Source organism: Helianthus annuus, chromosome 3 (genome assembly GCF_002127325.2).
Source record: "Helianthus annuus cultivar XRQ/B chromosome 3, HanXRQr2.0-SUNRISE, whole genome shotgun sequence".
Classification (NCBI taxonomy): Eukaryota; Viridiplantae; Streptophyta; class Magnoliopsida; order Asterales; family Asteraceae; genus Helianthus; species Helianthus annuus.
The window spans coordinates 109,997,563-110,017,529 of NC_035435.2; the positions used below are offsets into that span (position 1 = coordinate 109,997,563).

Genomic DNA, 19,967 nt, shown 5'->3' on the forward strand with positions numbered 1-19,967 from the left:
AAACAAAACAAAACAAAATACTACTATATACACTACCGAACCTGGGCCTCTCATGGTTGTTCTTCATCGACCGGGCGCAAGATGTAGCCCGCTTTGCCAAGCTCCAAGTTATTGATGTCGTTTCCCTCCAAGTACGGCTTCAAGCGGTGACCGTTCACCGTTTGTTGTTTCAATGTTTGCTCGTCTTGGATGTCTACATCACCAAATCGTCCAACTCTCCGAATGACATACGGACCCATCCATTTGCTTTTAAGCTTGCCCGCGAACATCTTCAATCGTGAGTTATACAACCAAACTTTCTGACCCACTTCGAACGTTTTCTTTCGCAATTTCGCATCATGCACTTTCTTGAGTTTATCTTTATAGGCCGATGCACATTCGTATGCCTCATCCCGAATCTCCTCTATCTCGCTCAATTGCAACTTTCTCAACTTACCCGCCTCATCATAATCCGCGTTGACCGTCTTGATTGCCCAATGTGCCCGATGCGCCAACTCCATTGGCAAGTGACAACCCTTACCATACACCATCCGGTAAGGTGTTGTACCAATAGGAGTCTTGTAGGCCGTTCGGTATGCCCACAAAGCATCATCTAACTTGCTCGACCAATCCTTTCTATCCGTTCTTACCGTCTTCATGAGGATCTCTTTGATTTGACGGTTGGACACTTCGACTTGTCCACTTGTTTGCGGATGGTAAGGTGTGGCAACTCGGTGGTTCACGCTATACCTCTTCAATAATTTCCCAAAGTTGAAGTTCTTGAAATGCGAACCACCATCGCTTATAATAACCCGCGGGATTCCAAAGCGAGAGAAGATGTTGGATTGAACAAATTTACAAACAACCGAATGGTCGTTTGTTCGTGTTGCAATAGCCTCAATCCACTTCGAGACATAATCCACCGCTACCAAAATGTATAGAAAGCCATTTGAATTCGGGAAGGGACCCATAAAATCTATACCCCATACATCAAATATCTCCACAACCAAGATTGGTTGTAATGGCATCTCATCCCTTTTCGATATGCTTCCCATCTTTTGACAATTAATACAATTTCTAGCGAACTTAATTGCATCCTTGAAAATGGTGGGCCAATAAAACCCACAAGAAAGAACCCGATAGCCTGTTTTGTGCCCACTAAAATGACCCCCACATGCGGACGAATGAGCATGGGTCAAAATTTCCAACACTTCTGTTTCGGGCACGCACCTTCGTATAACTTGATCCGGTCCAATCTTGAAGAGATCCGGTTCATCCCAAATGTATTGCTTCACTTGAACCATGAATTGTTGTCGACGCTTTTTGGTCCAATGACTTGGGATGGCACCCGTGGCTAAATAGTTGACATAATGAGCATACCACGGTGTAACGAAAGTGGAAACGGCTAAAAGTTGCTCATCAGGGAAACTTTCATTAATTTCACTCACATCATCGGTCCCTTCCACCGGAATCCGAGACAAGTGATCCGCTACTACATTCTCACTTCCCTTTTTATCTCGGATTTCTAGATCGAATTCTTGTAACAATAAAACCCACCGAATCAACCGTGGCTTCGCGTCCTTTTTCTCCATCAAGTACCGGACCGCACTATGATCCGAATAGACCACCACCTTGCTTCCCCAAATATACGAGCGAAACTTATCCAAAGCATACACCACCGCTAGTAATTCCTTCTCGGTTGTGGTGTAATTAAGTTGCCCTTCGGATAAAGTTTTGCTTGCATAGTTAATAACCACCGGTTTCTTGTCAACCCGTTGACCCAAAACTGCACCAATAGTGGTGTCGCTCGCATCACACATTATCTCGAACGGCTTTGACCAATCGGGTGGTTGCAGAATAAGCGCCTTGACCAAATGTTCCTTCAAAACAGTGAAAGCTTGCATACACTCGTTAGTAAAATCAAATGGGACATCTTTCAATAACAAGTTGCATAGGGGTTTGGTGATAACACTAAAACCCTTAATGAAACGTCTATAAAAACCCGCGTGTCCCAAGAATGACCTTACACCCTTAACATTTTTAGGAGGTGGCAAAGATGATATTACCCGTATCTTTGCCTTATCCACCTCCATCCCCCTTTCAGAAATCACATGGCCCAACACAATGCCCTCTTGCACCATGAAATGACTTTTCTCCCAACTTAACACTAAATTTTTCTCAACGCACCTTTTTAAAACCTTTTGTAATTCGTTGAGACAAGCATCAAAAGTAGTGCCAAAAATGGAGAAGTCATCCATAAATACTTCGAGCGACTCTCCAACCATGTCTGAGAAGATACTCATCATACATCGTTGGAAGGTTGCCGGAGCATTACACAAGCCAAATGGCATTCGCCGAAAGGCAAAGGTGCCATATGGGCAAGTGAAGGTGGTCTTGTGTTGGTCATCCGGGTGTATGGCGATTTGATTGTAACCCGAATACCCATCTAAAAAGAAATAATATTTTTGACCCGACAATTTTTCAATAATTTGGTCAATGAAAGGTAGCGGGAAATGGTCCTTAGAAGTGGCGGCATTCAATTTTCGGTAGTCAATACATACACGCCACCCGGTAACCGGTCGGGTGGCAATTTGTTCACCACTTTCATCCTTGACCACTTGAATGCCGGCCTTCTTAGGCACAACTTGGGTGGGACTCACCCAAGCACTATCCGAAATTGGATAGATGATTCCCGCATCCAACCATTTAATTACCTCCTTTTTAACTACCTCCCTTAGGTTCGGGTTCAACCGCCTTTGAGCTTCTCGTGTCGGTTTGGCATCTTCGGTTGTGATGATCTTGTGCATGACAATTGATGGACTAATTCCTTTGAGATCGGCAATTGTCCATCCGATAGCTCCCTTGTTTTCCTTCAAGACTTCCAACAATGCTTGCTCTTGGGCCAACTCCAAATTAGAGGCAATAATGACCGGTAAAGTGTCATTATCCCCTAAAAACACATACTTCAAATGGCTCGGCAAGTCTTTGAGCTCCAACTTTGGCGGTTCCTCTAGTGATGGTTTAGTACCCGAGTCTATTTCCGCCGGTAGACCCTCGAATTGGTGGGTCCATGGTGGTCTACCTTCTTTCAACGCCATAGCATCTTGCGCTTCCTCTTCAACCCGGAGTGCATAAGCATGTACCTGTTCAGAAAAGTCACACAGGCAAATATCCAAACCATCCTCCTCATACTCATGCGGGTTGCATCCATCTACTATATCTGCCATGAAACACTCATCCACACCGTTAGCATTAGAATTATTAGTAAAAACATTCAAACGCATTTTTCTATTTCCAAAAGCCATATCAACTGTACCAAATCTACAATCAATAATAGCATGTGCGGTGCTTAAAAATGGCCGACCCAAAATTATATTTTGTTGTTGCTTAGGGTCCGCCGATGAGTAATCCAAGACTAAGAAGTCCACCGGGTAATAAAACTCATCAATTTTCACAATTACATTTTGAACCATACCCCGAGGCAACTTATGAGACAAATCGGCCAAAACAACCGTTGTCTCCACCCTTGCTAACGGACCAAAGTCATATTGGTCATATAAGCCCCCCGGTAAAATGCTAACTCCGGCTCCAAGATCTAGCAACGCCTTAGCCATTTGAAAATTACCAACTTGTACATTAATCAATGGCGTGCCCGGATCTTGGAGCTTAGGAGGAAGCTCCCCATTTAACACCGCACTTACTTGCCCGGTTAAATCCACCCGCTTAGGCACTTTCTTCTTGTTTTGCCTTTTTTGTGTACATAATTCTTTTAAGAATTTTGCATAAGCGGGGACTTGTTTTATTGCATCGAGGAGTGGGAGATTTATTTTTACTTGTTTAAACATATCCCACATCTCCTCTTTTTGAGGACCCCTCGACACAATAAAATTTTTCTTTCCCGGGTCAAGTAAGGCCGATGGAAACGGAACTTGACTCGGTTCACCCTCAACTTTTTCATTCTTTTCATCTTCACCCAAACCCGGTTTTTTAACAATTGTTTCTTTTAGTTTAACCGGTGAAATTTCATCATCACTTTCAATTCCCGTGACATCCTCAACTACCCCCTCAACCAATTCGGGTGACAAATTGGCTTTAAATTCTTTCCCACTTCTTAATACACTAACATGATTAATATTAACATTACCTCGTGACGAACCATGTGAAGGGTTTACCTTAGTGTCGCTTGGAAGTTGACCCTTACCTTTCTTCAATTCCGCCACATCGGTTGCTAATTGACCCATTTGGGTTGTTAGTGATTGGATGCTTTTATCACGAACCTCATCCTTTTGCATTCGCACTTCATCAAGTTGGTTCCGTTTTTGCATCTCCATTTGCATGCTCTTTAGCATCTCCATCATCTCATTTCCACCCGAAGACCCCCCTTGTTCTTGACCCGTTTGGTATTGCTTTTGATAACCTTGGTTATTTCCGCCTCGGTATCCACCTTGGTTATTGTAAGATTGGCGTGAACCAAAGTTACCTTGGCTACCTTGAAAATTCGGGTTTGCTTGATTTGAAGGGTTCCCATATCTAAAATTCGGGTGGTTCCTCAACCCGGGGTGGTAGGTATTAGAGTTCATGTTGTTGTAGTTCCTACCACCTCCTCCTTGACCTTGACCTTGAAGCGCATGGACTTCCTCGTATTGCCCGTCCAACATCCCTTGGCAATTTTCAGCCGCATGACCTATTTCATTACATAAAGCACAAACATCATATATTTGGTTAGTGGTTTGAACATTACCATCATCTATAGCGTGCACTTGAGGTCGGGTAGTGGTCGGTCGGGCTCTTCTTGAAGCTTGAGCTTTCCTCTTTGATGTAGTTGCCATGCTTTCCAAGAACAACTATGCAGTTCCCGGCAACGGCGCCAAAATTTGACGTGATGTCGTGGTCACAGCCAAATTTAATCCCAATAACAACTATATAGATAGAGGTAAGTGGGTATCGAACACAGGGAGTTTGTGGAATATGTGCTATCTCGATGTATGTCTAACTTCACTAAAGTAAACTAAATTGAAAGAAAAATAAATTCAAGAGTGGGTTTGATTGGTTGATTTTTAAAACTAAGATTAACTAATTAAATTGCAAAAGAAAAGTTTTGGTTGTAAACAATTAGAGACGAGTGACCATCTTTAGTTTCCGGTTTGCTTCAACATTTGTGCTATCATTCACTAGAAAGAACTACATAGACATAGTTCATGTGCAATTACTTGTTGTGATGAAAGGGAACTAAGTACTCAGATTCCTAGAACGTGAGGTTGTTACCCGATGACCAATTGACCCTTACCCGATCCTAGTTCTACCCATGATATCTCGATTGCCAACGGCACCAAGAACGTATGGTTTCAAAATAGAATAATCATAAGCATCAACAATTTACAAGCAAATAAGAACACACCATGATAAATAAAACATAAATTCAATTTACCATTCTAGAAATATGAAATCAAGCACACTTGTCTTTACAAACCTTCAACTAAAGATGAACATAAAGAGTTTAGCTATCCATTGCTTGAACAACCCTCCTCTACCAATTCCCAAATTCGTTCCCATAATTTGTTCCAAAAGTCCCACCGGTAATAGACATCAAATCACGTGCATCTTCGGCACTCAACCCTTCGTGGAAGGCATTCATCAACTCCCACAATTCAATTACATGGTGAGGGCAATTTTTAATCATCATATTGAAGCGCTCGAACGCCTCATGAAACATCTCACCATGTTGCTGTTGAAAGCTTCTCAACCCCTTCCTTGCATCATTGGTCTTTTGGGCGGTGTAAAACTCATCCAAGAAAGTTTGTTGCATCTCTCCCCATGTATATATGGATGCCGAAGGTAACGTGTAAAACCACTTCTTCTCCTTATCTTCCAAGGAAAATTGGAACAAAACCAATTTAATATCGTCAGCCGAAAACCCTTGACTCCCAAGAGTGTTGCAAATCGAGTCATAAGCCTCTAAATGAAAATAAGGCTCCTCCGTTGCCAACCCCTTGTACTTTGGTAAACTTTGCAAAGAGTTGGTTCTTACTTCAAATGTTCGCCCTTGATCATTATGAGGAATGACTACCGGTGAAGGGTTTTGCGTGATTACCGGCCGAAAATGTGCTTCAATGCCCCTCACATTTTCTCTAAGGTGTCTCCTTGGTACACCATACCTACCTCTTGGAATAATAAGACCATTTGGCCTTGGTACTTGCCCTTGTGGTGCGATTGGTTGTTGAAACTGTTGTTGTCGCATCGGTGGGCGTTGAGGTGGTCTTTGAAATTGTTGTTGTACATGTTGTGGCCGGACTTGTTGCAATGGAATAGGTTGTTGCATTGGTGGCCCTTGTGGTCTCGGCCGAATGTGTTGTGGTATAAGTTGTTGTTGCGGCATTCCACCAACACTTGCCATCCCTTGGGATTGACTTTGAATGTATCCAAAATCTCCTTGATCACCATAACCTCCATAAAAATACCCATCCTCTTCATAACCCTCAAAATCTTCAAATCCCTCATCATAACCATCTCCTTGAATTCCCGAAGTTTGCCCAAATGGGATGGTCGAATACTGAAAACCCGATTGTTGTTGTTGTGGTCTAAAAGATGAAGTAGTATGCACAATAGTTGAATTGGGTGCAATTGTGAAGGTGGATGATGATTGACCCGTAGTTGGGGGAAAGAAGTGGGATAATGGTGGGATTGTGGTGGATGGGTTGTAGGTGATGGCGGGTTCAGCTTGAGTGGTGATTGGTTGGGTGACATTGGGTGGTGTGAATTCGGCAGTGGTATTAGGTAATGTGGTGTTTGGTGATGGTTGGGTGGAAGTAGGTATAAAGGATGAGGTCGTTTGACCCGTTGTAGGTGGAATTTGAGAATCAACCATGATGTTTCTTGGTGTAATGGGTGAAGTGGGTGAACCAATGATTTTGTTTTCTCGTACTAAAACTCTGTTTTGTCTTAGTGTTCTTTCAATTTCCGGATCAAACGATAGCGGTGATGACCTGTGAGAGCCTCTAGTATGCATACACCTGAAGTACCTGCACACTAAAAACCAACGTAAACCCGAAAATAACAAACAAAACTATTAAACTAACACACGTTGCGCACTACTCCCCGGCAACGGCGCCAAAATTTGACGTGATGTCGTGGGTCATGCAAATTTAATCCCCAAACAACTATAGATAGTGGTAAGAGGGTATCGAACTCAGGGAGTATGTGGAAGGTATGTCAATTGTATAGCTTTGTACTTAAACTAAAATTAAACTAAATTGCAGAAATTAGAATTCAAGAGTTTGGATTGTTGTTTTAGAAAACTAAATTAAAAACTAATTTCAAATCAAATGTTGGTTGTAAAACAGATTAGGAGAGAACAATGATCACCTTAGGTTTCAGTTTCTTTAAACAATTGTGTGTAATTCCAACTAGAAAGAGTTACATAGACATAACTCATGTATAGATGATTGAAGTGATAAAAGGGAACAAAGTACTTGGATTATATAAACGCGAGGTTGTTTCCCGATGACCAATTAATCAATAACCACCCCTAACCCTTCCCGTGATATCTCGATTGCCAACGGCACCAAGAACGTACGATTAAGACTAGAAATTGCAATATCGATTAACAAGTTACAAGCAATCAAACATACACCATGATATTCAAGCAACGCAAGTTATCATTCTAGAAATTCAGAAATAAAACACACAAAAGTTCAAGAAACTTTCACCTAAGATGATCACCGAAGAGTTTAGCCGGACATGGCTTGGTGAATCATCATCATAATCAAACCAATGTTCATACGAATCGAAAATACAAACCGGATGATAGCAATTGTTCAAAACCAAGCAAAAACAGCAAAAATCGCCCCCAAGATGTTCTCCAACCGTCCAATGATGAGGAATGATGAAAAGACACCATCAAACTACTTAATTGTGGCAGTTACATGTTTTCTCGCAGATTCCACCGTAATTTACGGCTCCACCGTAAATTACGGTGGACAGTAAAATGTTACGGTGTGTAGAAGCTGTGTTACGGTGGGGAACATATGAAATCCAGGTCCACCGTAAATTACGGTAGGACCGTAATTTATGGTGGTGAGCGGACTTGTCTTCTTTGTTTTGTCTCTTGTTCCATGCTCGACCCGTTCATCACCAAAATCTCTAAAGCTGCATTTAATCCGTCTTTTAGCTCCCGAACCGCACCTGAAACATAAGCACAGTAGTTATCTACTTCAAGATCGATTAAGTGAAGGATTATTTCATCTTTTAACACGCTTAAGGGTTGTCCAATGGACCACCCATCAGCGTACGTCGGTTCCACAGCGTACAACCCGTTTGAGCAGCCAGCTCACACGCACTATAACTATAATTATGCGGATGCCGACCCATACGTGGTAGCGGCCAATTACAACGCCCTCCATCACGAAGGACCTTGTGGAAACCCTTGGGGATTAGGATACGCAGCTCATGGGTATCCAACACCTACTAGAACTCCGGTTCAACAACCATCGCAGCAGCCACGATTTTCCCCACCGGAGCAGGAAGAGATCCTTCACCGTTTAAATAGGGTAGAACGAGACTTTGAGCAAGAACGTAAGAACAATCGTGGATTACTTAAAGGCCTAGCAAACCTGCTAAAGGGGAAGAAGAATCGAGATCATTAGTCTTTATATGTTCTATTGTATTTCCTATTTTAATCAAGTCCCTGCGTGGACATCTATTTGTGTTTAGTCCCTACGTGGACAGTTGCCTTTCAGTCCCTGCGTGGACTTATCTTTTTGTCCCTGTGCGGACATCTATCCTTGTATTTGGTCCCTGCGTGGACTTGTTTTCTGTAAACCTCTGCATAGGTATTTGTCTATTAAAATTCCCGTTTAGGGCAGTGTGTAATCATTATTATGATTAATGGAATGTTAAGTTTATAAATTTCATTTTTGTCATTTTAATACATTATTATATGAAATAAATTAAAAATCATTCCTTTTAAACAAGTCTGCCTAAATAAAGAATTTTAATGGTGAGACCTAGTCTGGTGTCATTAAAAGACCCGGCCAAGATGGTGAGACCTGAGTAAAAGGTTCAGATTCCTGTTAACCTCTGTAAACATGTTAACATTCTTGGTAGATGTGACTCGTTAAAATCACACGCGTCATTCTGATATAAGAATCCTTCAAAGGATTCCAAGACCGAAGTTAATGATTTATAAATCATGGGTTAAATCATCCATTAGCGATGTAGTGCCTACGGGCCATATTTATTGTCATATAAGACAACAGAAAGTTGTAGTCTATGACTCCCTGTCAGAAAAGGGTAAAAGAACTCTGGTTCAAACCTTCATGCCTTGATTCTCTGAAATCCTGGCTTATATTATAAAACGTCCTTGTGACTAGGCTTTTGTGCCACTAACAATATTGTTGTAATTAGGATAAGTTATATTCAAATCCTAAATAAAAGTGAGTAACAAATTAACCGAATATGGTCTATGTTTACCATGGTTAATGAATTGCCATAAAAGACAATTCCATAATAAACTCCTAAATAAAATTCTATCATATTCCTTGTAGCAGATCAAGATCGCGATGGCTGACCCAAATGGAGCTACTAGTCATTCAAAGGAGGATGACAATGATAACGCCCAAATTCATATAACAGGCGCTGAATTGAAAGCTCTAGTAGACGGCGCTGTTAAGGCGGCCTTGGATCGGCAGTACGAAGAATACACCGAGTCTCGAAGCAGGACCCGATCTGCACCACACTCTAAACCAAAAACCCATTCTGAACCTCACAGCAAACCACCCTCGACCCAGCCTAAACCTAAGAAGGATGACGATCGACACTCATCAAATGAGAATAGTGTCCATCCTAAGAAGAAAGTGGTCGATGATGCACCTCACGCCAGGGGTTGCACGTATAAGTATTTCGTTTCCTACAAACCCTGAGATTTTACTGGGGAAAAAGGCGCGGTGGATTGTATGACCTGGCTAGACGAAATGGACACCGTGGTGGACATTAGTGGTTGTGCTGAGAGCGATGTGGTGAAGTTTGTATCCCAGTCATTTAAGGGTGAAGCCCTAGCGTGGTGGAGATCATTGGTTCAAGCCTCTGGGAAGGCTGTTTTGTATAGCATGTCATGGGAGGAATTTATTGCTCTCATTAAAGAAAACTACTGCCCTCAGCACGAGGTTGAGAAGATAGAATCTGATTTCCTATCGTTGGTCATGAAGAACCTGGATTGCCAGGCATATCTCACGAGTTTCAACACTCTGTTGAGATTGGTTCCGTACCTTGTAACACTGGAACCTAAACGGATCGCGCGCTTTATTGGGGGTTTGGCCCCAGAGATAAAAGCTAGCGTGAAGGCTTCTAGGCCTGCTACTTTTAGATCCGTGGCAGATATATCTCTGTCTCTCACACTGGATGCAGTGAGACAGAGATCTCTGAGAAATGCTGATAGTGAGAAGAGGAAACGTGAAGATGATGATTCACGTAGGTCTAACAAGAAGCACCGGGGGAATCGTGACCACAAGAAGGGGTCAGAGAACAAGAAGAATGATCGACAGTCGGGCGATAGGCCCAAGTGCAATGTTTGCAAAAAGCACCACTTCGGAAAGTGCAGGTATGAGCAGAAATCCCAGCCGAAGGCATGTGGGATATGCAAGTCCTCTGAGCATAGGACTCTTGAGTGCAAGAAACTCAAGGATGCAACTTGTTATAGTTGCAACGAAAAAGGGCACATCAAGACTAACTGCCCGAAGATAGTGAAGAAGGCTGAAGAGGGGAAAAAGACCAATGCGAGGGTCTTTCAGATGAATGTTCAAGAGGCTATCCAGAACGACAACGTCATAACCGATACGTTCCTTATCAATAATGTATTCGCAAGAGTGTTATTTGATTCTGGAGCGGATAAATCCTTTGTGGATGATAAGTTCTGTGAGTTGTTAAAATTGCCTATTAAAAACTTGAATGTGAAATATGAAGTAGAACTAGCTGATGGGACTATGGGAACAGTCTCAACTGTTTTAGATGGATGTGTTATATCCATTAGGAATCACTCATTTCCTTTATCCCTATTACCCTTTAAACTCGCTGGTTTCGACGTAGTGTTGGGTATGGATTGGTTATCGCATAACCAAGCCCAAATTGTGTGCAACAAGAAACAAGTGGTAATCAAGACTCCGTCTGGAGAACCACTTACCATCCAGGGAGATACTCGACATGGATTGCCTGCGCAAGTATCTATGCTAAAGGCATCCAGATGTTTGAAGAAAGGATGTGTCATTTATATGGCACAGGTGACTATTGGGGAGGAGAAACCCAAGATTGAAGACATCCCAGTCATCTCTGACTATCCTGAAGTTTTCCCGGAAGAACTGCCTGGTTTGCCACCGGATAGGCAAGTGGAATTCAGTATCGACATCATTCCAGGAGCCGCGCCTATTGCGAGAGCACCATATAGATTGGCACCCACGGAAATGAAAGAATTGAGGACGCAGCTAGATGATCTGCTAGCCAAAGGTTTTGTTAGACCCAGTTCATCTCCTTGGGGAGCACCGATCCTGTTCGTCAAGAAGAAAGATGGTTCGATGCGTCTATGCATCGATTACCGTGAGCTGAATAAAGTTACAATCAAAAATAGGTATCCTTTTCCCAGGATCGACGATCTATTCGATCAGTTGCAAGGAGCAAGCTATTTTTCCAAGATTGACCTAAGGTCAGGGTACCATCAATTGAAGGTCAAGGATGAAGATGTGCACAAGACTGCATTCAGGACTCGATATGGTCATTTCGAGTTCCTAGTGATGCCTTTTGGGCTCACTAATGCACCTGCCGCATTCATGGATCTCATGAATCGCGTCTGCAAGCCGTATTTGGATAAATTTGTCATTGTCTTCATCGATGACATCCTCATTTACTCGAAGAGTCAAACTGACCATGAGAAGCATCTCCGATGTATTCTTAAACTACTCCATCAAGAAAAGCTTTATGCCAAATTCTCTAAATGTGAATTTTGGTTACGAGAAGTCCAATTCCTTGGACATGTATTCAGTGAGTGTGGTATCCAAGTGGATCCCGCCAAAGTTGAAGCCGTCATGAATTGGCAGGAGCCGAAGACGCCTACAGAGATTCGCAGTTTCCTAGGTCTAGCAGGATACTACAGACGCTTCATCGAGAATTTTTCAAGAATTGCTGCACCCCTAACTTCCTTAACTAGAAAGAGTATAAAGTTTAATTGGGGCCCTAAGCAGCAAGAAGCTTTTGATATCCTCAAACAGAAGCTAAGCAATGCTCCAGTGTTGACATTGCCTAACGGAATGGAAGAATTTGTCGTATATTGTGATGCATCGCACACCGGTATAGGTTGTGTGCTTATGCAGAGGGGCAAGGTGATTGCCTATGCGTCACGACAATTGAAAGTGCATGAAAAGAATTACACCACCCATGACTTGGAGTTGGGTGCCATTGTATTTGCACTAAAGCTTTGGAGGCATTACTTATATGGCATTAAATTTGTGATCTATTCTGATCACAAAAGCCTCCAGCACCTGTTCAACCAGAAAGATCTGAATATGAGGCAGCGACGTTGGATGGAAACTCTGAACGACTATGACTGTGAAATAAGATACCATCCAGGCAAGGCCAACGTAGTCGCAGATGCCTTAAGCAGAAAAGAAAGAGTGAAACCAATAAGGATCAATGCCAAGAGCATTGAATCAAGAACAGTCTGAATGAGAGATTGTTAGCTGCACAGAAGGAAGCTGTGTCAGAAGCTAACTATCCTCACGAGAAGCTAGGAGTAATTGAAGAACAGTTATCCTATGGCAAAGATGGAATTCTGAGATTGAATGGAAGGATATGGGTTCCTGTTTATGGAGGTCTTCGTGACGTTATCCTTCAGGAAGCCCACAGTTCCCGATATTCTGTTCATCCTGGAACTAATAAAATGTACCAGGACTTGAAAGCAAACTTTTGGTGGATAGGCTTGAAAAAGTCTATAGCCACCTATGTAGCAAAGTGCTTGACTTGTGCGCAAGTAAAAGCCGAGCATCAAAAGCCGTCGAGCTTGCTACAACAGCCTGAACTTCCTGAGTGGAAATGGGAAATGGTGACGATGGATTTCATCACCAAGTTGCCAAAGACAAAGAAGGGAAACGATACAATATGGGTAATAGTTGATAGACTGACCAAGTCAGCACATTTCCTACCCATAAAGGAGACTCATAGCTCCGATATACTAGCCCAGTTGTTTGTAGATAAGATTGTAGCCCTTCATGGCGTGCCTGTGTCTATCATCTCTGATAGAGATACCAGATACACGTCACACTTCTGGAAAAGTTTCCAACAATCTTTGGGCACACGTTTGAACTTCAGTACGGCTTACCACCCTCAGACAGATGGATAGAGTGAGCGTACAATCCAAACGTTGGAAGACATGCTTCATGCATGTGCGATCGACTTAGGTGGTAGCTGGGATAACCACCTACCATTGGTCGAGTTCTCCTATAACAACAGCTACCATACAAGCATTAAGGCTGCACCTTTTGAAGCTCTATATGGTAGAAAGTGTAGAACGCCCGTTTGTTGGGCAGAAGTCGGAGATGTCCAGATGACAGGACCTGGTATAATATTCGAAACAATGGACAAGATTGTCCAAATTCGCGATCGATTGAAAGCTGCCTGAGACAGGCAGAAGAGCTACGCAGATTTGAAGCGTAAGCCTTTCAATTTCGAAGTAGGCGACAAGGTTTTGCTTAAGGTATCACCCTGGAAGGGGGTGATGCGATTCGGTAAGAAAGGCAAGTTAAGCCCGAGATATATTGGACCCTTCGAAGTAATCGAACGTGTCGGATCGGTTGCCTACAAATTAAACTTACCGGAGGAGCTCAGTGGTATCCACAATGTGTTTCACATCTGTAACTTGAAGAAGTGTTTCGCTGATGAATCACTGTTTATACCGCATACAGATGTACACATCGACGAGAGCTTAAAGTTCGTTGAAAGACCTGTGTCGATCGAGGATCGACAGGTTAAGAAACTTCGCAAGAAGTATATACCTATAGTGAAGGTAAAATGGGATGCCCGTAGAGGTCCCGAATATACGTGGGAGGTAGAGTCCACGATGAAGGAGAAGCACCCTCATTTGTTTCAATAAATCTCTAGGTCGAGATTTCTTTTAAGGGGGTGAGGATGTAACACCTCGAAATTTTGCGTCCAATGATGTATTGACACGTGTCATAGGTTTACACGTGGTAATATATACTAATTAAAGGACTAGATTTGACAAACATTGAAAGTATGTGAATTCGAGGGTTTGAAATGTCAACAAGGGATAAATATACTGTATAGTACCCCGAAATGATGCTCGTACCTTCAATCGAATAAATCATGGATCGTACGAAACGAGATATGGAAGAAAGCGAGAGATTACAAACTACAGGGGTTAAATGTATCAACATGTTTAAGTTGTACCTTTGAGTGACCCTTTAACGAACCCGAGACTTTGTAACAGTAAATTACACTCACTAGAATGTACGATATAAATTTCGCGAAGTTCCGTTTTAAAACGAGAAAGTTATAATCAAATTCGTATGCGAGGGGTTAAAAGCGTCAAACATTGAAAGTTATGACTTTTCGGGTAATAATAAATTAACCAAGGGTTAATAAGTTGGGTAAAAGCCACGGGGCCCTTATTCGTAAATAAACAAGGCCCAAAACGCAAAGTTACCCCTTCGAAACCGAAAGGCCAGGGCAATAATTGCAAAAGATTTGAAAATCTTGAAAAACAAGTCTCAGGCGGGCCGCGTTGAAGAAACAAAGGATCTTACGCGAGCCGCGCGGGCAGTATAGATGCGGGCTCTGACATTAGGATTCAGGCGACCCGCGTAAGAGTTGATGTATCACTAACGCGAGCCGCGTCAACCCCCAGATGCAGAAAACGTGGACAGAAGCACTGTTTGGTGTTTTAACCGACCTTAGAGCCAATAATGAGAGTATGGGCGCCCCCTAAACGACCCCTAGCACTCAGGGACACTTGGTGATCATCCAAGAACACTTGTAGCCTTAGTTGTCAATGATCTAAGGTGTGAAGTTTACTATAAAAGGCCATTTAGTGCACCATTGTTCTTCACACCTTCAAACAACTCTTCTGATCATTCCTGGAGCTCAAGTGCCTTCATCTCTCATCCCTAGTCGTGCATAGGACTCTTGTAAGTATGCTCCACCCTTTCTTGGTTAAGTTTTGCTTAGTTATAGCCCAAAAGTCAATCCGTCGTAATTAACAATTGACTTAACGATAAATCACAAATGGTCCAGTGGTTTGTCGAATCAAAGGTAGTTATATGTTGGTAATTATGTGGGCATTAAACCCCTAAAAGGGCACCCTCTGATTCCCACTCTAACTAGTCCAAATGTCGAGTCAAACTTGCTTAGAAAAAGTCAACAGAATGCTAAATTGCGATTTCATGCATAATCAGTAATGTAGATGGCGTGTAACCTATTTTAACACTCATATAACATGATAATAAGTATATTAACTAGTCTAAGCTTGTTTGATCCGACCATTTACTGTTTTGACCCGGTTCGGAACCGAAAGTCGCAAAACTTTGACTTTTGCTTTAATTTCAGTTCTGACCCGTTATGGTATGATTTAGATATGCCTTAGGACTCTCTTAGGACCAGGTTACATGATGGTATAACCCTCTGTGACCGGTTCATCGTTTGTCCGAGTTTTTCACACATTTCCGTTAAAAGTTCAAAAGTTGACCATAATGCCCTTGTTACTTTAAAACGAGAAGTTTGGACATGTGAAAGGACAATAACCTTAGTTACTAATTCTAAGCATGTCCCTAAAATTTCACGTCAATCCGAGGTCTAGAATAGGAGTTATGCTAAATAGCGCAATTACGGAAACTTTAGTAATTAAACGGCGCATTTAGCGTAAAACCTATCTAAACCCAAATTTTGACACCAAACCTTTTACACACTGATGTAAAATAATATTTTGGGATTTTTAAAGGTTTTTAATTATTTTTAACCTGCTCATAACCTGCGGTTATGGCATCGATTCGGTAATTACCGAATATACCCTTTTCGGACATAACTTGAGTTCTACATGGTATTTTGACCCGATTCCAGTTGCTACTGATTTTAAATAATAAATGGAGTATTTTGGACTTTATAAACTGTTCGGAAAACTCAGATTCCCTGTAGAACTCGGAAACCTCTTTTATAATCTTTAAAAAGACCGAAATACCCCTACGGGGCGTATATTGGATTTAAACTCGTTATGGGCGTAAAGGAAGGTATCCTACTGATACCACAACCTCTTTAGAGCATAATAACTTAGGAAGCCTGTGTAGGACTCTTACGGTTACCCGTTACGCCATTTGCGCGCACGGTTCGGTTTATGTAACTAGTTTACATAAACTAGCCGAAACGGGTCAAACCTTATCGTTTTTACTTCAAACTCCAGAGTGTGGTTATTATACCCATATAAAACAAGTCTTCAAACTTGTTGGGCCCAAACCACATTCCATTCCCGGTTTTCGCTTTTCACGCGATTAAACCGTAATTATCCTTTGAAACTGACCGGTCTAAGCTAAGGCTAAATTAAAGACCCGTTAGGATTCTAATAGGTTGTTATAAACCTTCGTTCTAGAATAGGAGACCAGTAAAAGATACTGGCATTTGTTTGATTGAGGTTATTACTTGCTCAGGTAAATACTTTTAACTTATTTTCCGTTATACGGGCTTGGGTTACGGTATATAAAGATACCGCTTGGTCGGGCAATTGACCCAACTCATTAGTAGTTGGTTATTATCAATATGACCCGTTTAAAAATTGGTTTTGTTGGCTTTACGCCTTAGGGAGCTTAATGACCATGTCCCGGATATCCTTGGCATCATTTTACGAAATGGCCACGACCCCGACACACGGGTGTAGGCGTACACCCGAAAATGTGTCTATATTATTAAAGGTATAACCGTTGGTTTTCCCGCCACGGCTTTATGCTCTGTGGCGTGTCTATTAAACTTAAACCCGGCATGACACGGGCGACCGAACGCTTAGTGAACATGTAATTCTTTTACAAGATTTAATTGATAAATTATCCCAAGTTATAAAGAGTTTGTGCCTTGTGCATTCAAATCAATTTTATTAAACCTTTTTCAAAAGTGTCGGTTGAATGTATTTACCAGTGTAAACTGACGTATTTTCCCCAAAAGATTAAATGCAGGATCTACACGTAATAGGCTGGCCACTCCTTAGCATCGTTAGAGTCTCGCAAGCTTGGGATGCCAATATCTGATGAACAATATTTTATTTTTATTTTGATCCCCTGTGGATTCATTTCAACTACTTGTGATACTTGGATATTACATTTGATGGTTAAAATATAATCTATCTTTATGCTTCCGCTGTGCATTTAAATATTGTGTGGTTTGACTATATTGTTGCCAACTACGTCACGGTAATCCCCCACCGGGCCCACCGGTGATACACGTGGAAATCGGGGTGTGACAGTAGTTCATAGCTGATTCAATTCAGCATAATCAAACACTAATAATGCTATGATTTAAAAGGAAGATTCAAACCCAGGCGAGTAAATTTATGATTACCATAATATCTTGAAAGAAGCACCCAAGTTAGATTGCAGATTGATGGATTACTTGAAGAAATAAGTATAAATTATAGATTGTAGGTGAAACAGTTCCGCATTCATTGTTATTGATGAACAAACTGATGTTGCGATTTAAGACTTTAGGTTAAAACATTATATTGCTGCTGGGCCTGGTTGGCCCATTCTATTTGCTTGGTAAAAGTCGGTCCACTAGGTTTGGTCGGTTTTCGTGTTCAAGAACTGACCCGAAACCCAAAAATTGTAAAATACAAGAACCGAATTAATACCTCTATTAATAGCTAAGGTTCGGTTTTGGGTAATTTACAGTTCAGGTATCGGTTTTTTCGGGTCAGCCCTATTTATGCTCACCCCTAGAGGCCGAACAAATGCCTGCCGCAAAGTGCGGGGGGTCCTACTAGTGTTTACTCCGGTGTCTATATATATGTGTGTGTGTGTGTTTTAAAGATGACAAATTAACGTTTCTCACCATGTTTTTTCTAACCGTGAGAAAGCTCTTCGAGCCAAGGGTATGCCTGCCACCCGTTGCTTTTCCTCTGTTATCGCTATTTTGAGAAGCTTTGTTTTTCCATGAAACAGTATTCCAAGCATGCACTAGCGATTCCCAAGACTCTTGACTCATCCACAGTGGCTTAAATGGAAGAATTGGAGTCAAATCGTTCTCAACTTCCGCACCCTCTTGGATCGCAAGGGCCTTGGCTTTATCACGAGCCCTCTTCAACAAATCAGGAAACTTCCCCTTAATGCACTTCTCCCAGCATGAGTGAATTGATGATTTCGAAATATCTTCCCATCGATAGTATTGCTACATAAAAGCATTTATTAATAATATATAATTATTGGGTAAATTACTTTTTGAGTCCCTGTGTTTTAGTGGTTTTAACCACTTGAGTCCAAAATCAAAAAGTTTAACGACCTGAGTCCCTATAAGCATTTTCTTTAACCATTTGAGTCCTTTTGAGTCCAAATTTTAACCTTTTGAGTCCAATTATTTGGACTCAAATCGTTATAAAATAAACAAAATTGGACTCAAAACGTTATAAAATAAATGACTAGGGACTCAGGGCGTTAAACTTTTTGATTTTGGACTCAAATGGTTAAAACCACTAAAACACAGGGACTCAAAAAGTAATTTACCCTTAATTATTTATCAAGTCATAAGCATTATCATATACAAATGGGTAGTAAGTATACACCTGAAAACGCTCAAACAAGCGTTCGCGGTGATGGGAAGGAACATCTTTCCATCCTTTCCATGGACCCAACCACATAGACTTTAAGTTGGATCCAATGGTCCGAGAAACTTTATCATGATCATTGAATCTACAAAACGAAAAGAATGAACATTAGTAATGATTTTATTCACGTATAAAGAGAATAATAACATATAAAAACTTACTCATCATTTTCAACCCAAATCCAACTGCGATTTTCGAATGTGGGTAGTGGAGCTGGAATAACAGGTCCACGCCCAACGGCAGCGACATGCTCATCAACATCATTAAGCTCGTGCTGCAACTGACCCCTACCAACACCTTGACCAGCACCTTGACCCCCACCACATCCGCTACCTCGACCACCACCTTGACCCCTACTAGCACCTTGACCCTCACCACGTCCTGCTGAACTGCGTGCCATATTTTCTACAACAAAAATAAACTTATTAATATTCATAAATAAGGACTGTTACATAAAACAAGTGTAAATAAACAATATTCAATGTATGGATGTTGTTCAAGCTTGGGATAGTTTGGTTTCGATTAATTAGGTTTTATCCTTTAAAAATATACCTGATAACTGTTACAAAATATAAATTAGATTTTCAAATTTGGGCTATCTCTAAAAATATACCTGATAAAAACCGCATTCTGATGTGTGTAAAATGCAACATATAAATTACATCAAATGAGGCATAAAACTAACCCTTTTTAAGTACTAATGTTGGAAAAAGTGTGTTTTTGTCTTCCTTTTGTATTTTCAGGATTAAATGAGCTCAAATTAACAAAAGAAGCAAAAAGACAGCTAAATCTAACATAAATACAAGAAAGGGAACAAAAGTGGACTGCCCGACCCCTCGACAGCATCCACCCAAGCAAAACAGAGAAGGCAGAAGACTGAACACGCCCCGTGCTCAGCGAGCACGGGGCCGTGCCCAAGAAGCAGCAGAAAAGACAAACCTGTAGAAGCTTCTATTGCTCACCACGGGGCCATGCCCAGTGAACACGGGGCCGTGCCCAGGCTTCTGTTCAGCCTATAAATAGGAGTGCTTGGTTTCATTGCAACTCATCCCTTGGCACACCACCTCTCTCACACTTCATCCACCACCCACCACCATCACAACACCATCATCCACCACCATCATCCATTGTCCATCAT

At 41.6% G+C, this 19,967-nt stretch overlaps 1 protein-coding gene and 1 non-coding gene across 2 annotated transcripts in view; one reads left to right on the plus strand and one right to left on the minus strand.

The window, feature by feature from the left end:
* The window catches only part of LOC110931134, a 32,210-nt gene extending 12,752 nt beyond the window's left edge, over positions 1-19,458 (minus strand). The window contains exons 1-4 of the mRNA XM_022174540.2: positions 19,443-19,458; positions 18,991-19,234; positions 18,788-18,914; positions 18,061-18,396 (exon numbers count right to left, since the gene is read on the minus strand). Coding sequence (XP_022030232.1) covers positions 18,061-18,396; positions 18,788-18,914; positions 18,991-19,234; positions 19,443-19,458 — 723 coding nt within the window. The remainder of the gene's footprint in view (positions 1-18,060; positions 18,397-18,787; positions 18,915-18,990; positions 19,235-19,442) is intronic.
* On the plus strand, positions 5,631-5,737 carry LOC118490967. The gene has a single exon (XR_004890192.1). It is a non-coding gene; the product is annotated as a small nucleolar RNA R71 (small nucleolar RNA).
* Positions 19,459-19,967: the final 509 nt, after the last annotated feature.